Genomic DNA, 5,751 nt, shown 5'->3' with positions numbered 1-5,751 from the left:
TGAATCTGGTGTGGCGCCTCCTCTGTGTTCTCCTTTAATTTTGTTTATGCCCAGGCGAAATAAAGGAAAAAATTTCTTATTTAATGTTGAAAATATTACGCAGTTGTGTATAAAATTTGTCATTTTTCAACATGCGATTAATTGTAATATTCTCCTTCATTTTAATTTTATTTATTTATTGGTATTATTAAAATTTTTTTCCTTTTGTGCAAGTTTATTTTCGCAGTAGTAAATAATATTTATTATATTTTTGCTCTGAGAAAAACGCCCATGTGTGCTTGGTTGGTTGGATGGTGAAACCTATCCAAAGGCCTGTCAGCAATGTTGATGTGATAAAAATTTTGTTGCATAGTCAATAAAGCTAAAAAATCACTTAATAAATCATACTCATGCAAGTGTGCACAATATGTAGCTGAAATCTGGATTTTCGAGAGAAATTTTTCTACATTGAATTTATGGGAATTCCTGGAAGTTAAATGGAAATTAATCTTTTGAAAATTGATTCCAAATTATTGTTATTGTATTATTATTTTCAAAAGGGGTGAAAGGTAGACTTACAAATCCAAAGAAATGCTTAATTAAGTCAATACATAGACTGCCATTTAGTATCATCATATATCCATTATAAGTAGTTTTTGTAAACATAAATTAGTTCAATTATAGGTATATAGTTTATGGGACTGCAAGTACTAGAAATTAAAACATGTCAAAAATAGAACAGTGAGCTCGCCAATGTACACGTAATTTGCTTTATTCAAATTTAAAGTTTGATAAATTTGTTGTTGTTTAGTTAAACAAAACCAGTGGTGGATGGATATTTTTCTGCAATATTCCTTTCTGGAAATGTTGAACTACATTGTGTTCATTGAAATTGACGATTGTCTCTGGGGCGTAGAGTCGGTTGCTTCTGGAACCCGCTGTAAATTCGCTTCAACTAAAATCCCATCCATTTAAATTTAACTTGTTTAATCATAATACATGTGTACGTATTTGTAACTCTTCTTGTGTTATATATTTAATGTATTATTACAACATGGATATTTATTCAAAGGACATAAAATACATAGCAATTATCATTTCTTTTTTAAATAGTATTAATAATAGTATCTAATATTGTAAAGTAACTGAAAATGTTTTACATTAGTAGCAACATTTCTTCTCTATTAATCGAAAACAGAAGTACAGAAAACATTAAAAAGCACTGTCTATTAATTCCTTGATTAGTATGGTATTATCTTCTTCTATTATACTCTTTCCCTAGTGAATTATAGGGTATCATTCTTATTAATAAGTTTATGGGATGGAAACAAAGTCAATACATTTCGATTCAAACTACCGTTGTTCTATGTGAATATCACATCTTAGTATTGATATCTTACGAGTATGGCGAGGTCTACAACATCGTAAAGTATTTACTTAGGAAACATTTTTGTGATTTGAGCAACTTTCTCATGCGGTGTATAGTCTATTCGTAGTCATTCCCTTTTCTTAATTTCGATTTAAACAGTTTTATATACGGTTAATAATGTTTAATATGTTTGTAACAAATGGTTAATATTTTTTTATTAACCGATTAAGTAATAATGAATTAGAAGATACATATATATAAATTGAAATGAATATTTATTGAAAATTTTTGCATTTTGAGATATAATCTATTTCGATATCTTAAGTAAGTTCCAATTAAAATTAGTCAAATTAATTTAAAGTAAAAGATTATTTAAAACTTTTATTAAATATAAATTAGTTAAATACTCTGTCCATAACTAATATGCTCGACAAGAAATTTATTATTTTATTAAATTAAATTCAAAAATTTTTGAAATTGGATATTATATATTTTTCACAAAAATTTTAATAGAAAAAATTTATAAGTACGGCATTAATACTTTTTGGTCATTATTTACAAACGTATAATTATACACACACTTATAAAAATATTAATTTCAATTCTTGTTACGTGGTGTAAATTTCATCCAGAATAGCTCCTTAGGTTTTAGTTGAAATCCGCGTATAGAGTTAAACATATCTGTACTAGTTTTTTCATTTGGTTCAATTTTAAAATGCAAGAGCAAATGATATATCATTGCTTTGGCTTCCATTAAAGCAAGACGATTACCTTCAAAAAGAAAAATCTTAAATAATAATCCTTTAACTTTTAACAAAATGTAAATTCTCTTACCAATACAACTTCTAGGTCCTAAACCAAAAGGTACGTAAGCTAAATGATTAATATTTTTTTTATTTGCATCAGAAAAACGTAAAGGATCAAATTTTTCAGGTTCTGGGAAATGTTCGGGATCATAATGCAGGCCAACAATAGGTATAAATATAAGATCATTTTTTTTAAGTTTGAGTATCAATTTTCCATCATTGTCAGTTAGATTGTAATCATTTGCGCAAACACGATCTGTAGCCAAAGCAGGTGGCCATTTCCTCAAGGATTCTGATACTACCATATCCATATATCTCATATTCATTAGAGCATCATAATACAATGGTGACCCATTGAGATCTTGTTCTGTAGCTAAAATTTCCTCGTATAGAGTTTCTTGTACATCCGGATTCATCAACAATTCATAACAAGTGAAACAAAGACAAGTGGAAACTGTCTCAAATCCAGCCAGAAAAAATAATAAACATTGTGCCAAAAGATCCTCATCATTAAATTCAGCGTGATCGGCAATTCTTTGTTGTTTCGAGGCATCAAATTGTTTTTTTGCTTCCGTAAGAAGATGTATCATGTCAGGACGTATGATATTATTTTTCTTACGATATTCAATTGCATCAAAAACTAAACTTCGGAAATAATTTAACAATGTTTCATTCAATAGTTTTATGTGTAGTAACTGTAATTAATGTTTAATTCATGTTTTCATTATTTATATATTGTATTGTATTGAAATTTACTTACTCTTGTTATGGTTGGTACAACTTTGATTAAAAACGCTTTAACCATTATTAGTCCCACGGAACGTGTAAACGTTCTACCAACTTCATAGAATTCATTTGTCTTGTTCACAAATGAATTGACTTTTATGCCAAATGCTGCTGATGCAATGACGTCATTGGAATACCTTGTAAAATAGTCTTTCATTTCTATGTCAAGTTCATTAATCCCTGCTGCTTTCAATTCGCTTTGCAGAAACGAAACTCCTTCAATACTGCATTCATTGATAAGTTCGAACATTTGTCGCATTTTACTACCAGTAAAAGTTGGGGTCAGCGTTGTACGCATTTCCTTCCATTTTTGATTTTGCAATTTCACTAAACTTTTGGCCAAAATATTGTCCCTGACTTCATTAAAAGTCGCTTTATGATTGGCAAAATTGTCGAAATCCTTTATACCTATCTTTTTAATCAATTCGATGTCAGATACGAAAATGACAGGATCGCGAAAATTATATGCACCATACACTTTGCTGTAAAATATATAAAAATGTAATATTAGTACTAAAAAAAAGCAAAAATTTGAAAAATCAAGAAAGTAGAAAACAATTTATTCAAAAGAACTTCATTTTAGATATAAAAATAATTTTTAAACTGGTAGTTAAATGTGGTAACCATACTGTTTTGAGATTACTCACTTCTTATTCTAAAATAATGTCATCTATAATGAAAGTTTTTTAGGGTTTTGATTCTTAAACGGGCAATATATAACCATTTTCACAGTTGAAAGCTGATTTACACTTTAACATAGATAGACTTTGTTGTGGTGCAGATCATCAGTGGAGAGTGCTCTAAATCCACAATTATTGACTTTTGCTTAATCAAAGTCATTAATGTTTGCTCAGTTGAACATATCGAAAACAATTATGCAATAATTACTCCAAAAATGACCAATAAGTCAAACCCTATAAGTTTCAGAAGTGTAAGATATTACCGGTATCCAAAGAATCACTACAAAGCGTTTGCACAAACACACACTATTACCGTTCTCGTCTACCCTTATGAGCGGAATATCCTAACAATGTAAATAATATGAAACGACTAAGTAGTGATACGATAATTTAGACATTTTATTGGCGATAAGAGGTCACGCGGCACCATTTGTAAAGATTGGGAGATCCACAGTTGTTCTCTATGTACATTTTTGAACTGTGATGTCAAGGAAGATACTCTAAAACTGTGGGACAAGTAAAAATTTCGGTGGGAGAGAATGGAGATTTTTAAACGAAGTACTACACACTATGTATCCATTGAAGTAACCATTTAATTTTTTGTATTAATTTGTTTCTTTTAATCTTCAAAGACGTACTCTTGGAAGACATATGTAAAGATATGTATATGAAATGATATACTTACATATATGTATATAATTCTGTAGTCTATTAGCGGTACAATGAACCATTGAATTGCGTGTTATTGTATGATAATAAATACAAATCTATGGAGCAACGAGTTATACTGAAAAATTTTCCCGCCATAAACATAAAACTCTGCTGCATTTATGTATTAAAAAAATAAGTTAAAAATTAATTTAATTATATGCTTTTAATAAATATAAATGTAAGAATGCATTGAAATATGAAAAAATGTTTACTACATTAATCATTCTCTAATTTAGTTTATATTGTTATCTTCACGTGCTCTTCTGGATTTTCTCAACGCTTTTAGGATTATATCAAGTTAATTAAGATCTTTATTTACCATTGAAATAATTTTTCACTATTGAAATGTAGTTTTAATAATAAGTTAAAAGATACCAGTTTAAATTCTTCAAATACGTAAAATCCATTTTTTTTTTTGCAAAACGTATCGACTAAAATGAGAATTCTGTTTATTTTTATTTTTGTTGAATTTCTACGTTTTATAATGTTTACGCAGTGATTAAAGTTGAATTGAGAAAATTGTGATAGTAAATAAAAAACGAGAACTTGCAAATGCTAGCAATAACTGTAGGCAATTCTCTTAACAGCGAGAACACTCCATTCAATTTTCATACTCAGCAAGTCAACAATTTTATCTCTTCAACCGGTTCTTGATATCTTGCAATGAGCAAAGTAAACAATAACAATTCCCACACATAATAGTGTTTGGAAAGAATTATTGATGCTGAACTCACCTTTTACTCCTCCTAATGGAACGCGATATATAAAGACAAAGAATAAACAAAAATAAATAAATAAACTGTTTACTTTTTTAGTGCAAATGAGAAATAAAAATAAAATAAAAAATGGGATAAAAAAAACAATGCTTTGAAAATTTAAAATGTACTACTAATGTATATATAAAACAAAATCGGGGAATTCATCTGATTCCGTAATTTATATAAATTATACATTTAAATCAGTCAATAGAAAGAAAAATATTTAATGTAAAAATGCATGTAGTGTAATAGTTCTTTCTTTCAATATACTCCAATAAAATGGATGATTTACAAATGTGTCGGTAATATTACAGAAGTTTACCGCTTTAGAATTGTCTTTAAATATAAAACAATAAAAATTAAACACTTGCAATTGAACTAAATCTTTCCAAAAAATATTACATTATATATATGGACATGTAGGTTAGTACTTTAGTTTATAGGTGATTATCTTCTCGGCCTAAATGTGTGACAAAGGTATTATTGTTAAATATTCTAATAAACGTTTTTAGTTTTGTTTCTTAATTTAAAAATCACATATAATTATTTTTAATTTTACAGCATATATTATTAACAGAGAATAAAACTGTTCTTACGTAGAGATTATGTTATTAATGCTATGACAGATGTGCCTTGTAATATTAGATTTTAAAGTCAAATGT

At 28.1% G+C, this 5,751-nt stretch overlaps 1 protein-coding gene across 1 annotated transcript in view; it reads right to left on the bottom strand.

Moving 5' to 3' along the window:
• Positions 1–1,857: 1,857 nt before the first annotated feature.
• The window catches only part of LOC119676964 (cytochrome P450 9c1-like), an 18,139-nt gene continuing 14,245 nt past the window's right edge, over positions 1,858–5,751 (bottom strand). The window contains exons 3-5 of the mRNA XM_038088231.1: positions 2,915–3,422; positions 2,183–2,849; positions 1,858–2,119 (exon numbers count right to left, since the gene is read on the bottom strand). Of these exons, the coding sequence (XP_037944159.1) occupies positions 1,947–2,119; positions 2,183–2,849; positions 2,915–3,422 (1,348 nt within the window). The 3' untranslated portion in view covers positions 1,858–1,946. The remainder of the gene's footprint in view (positions 2,120–2,182; positions 2,850–2,914; positions 3,423–5,751) is intronic.

Source organism: Teleopsis dalmanni, chromosome 2 (assembly GCF_002237135.1).
Source record: "Teleopsis dalmanni isolate 2A chromosome 2, ASM223713v2, whole genome shotgun sequence".
NCBI lineage: Eukaryota > Metazoa > Arthropoda > Insecta > Diptera > Diopsidae > Teleopsis > Teleopsis dalmanni.
Note: the sequence above shows the minus strand (reverse complement) of the source record. Positions and strands in the feature narration are given on the sequence as shown.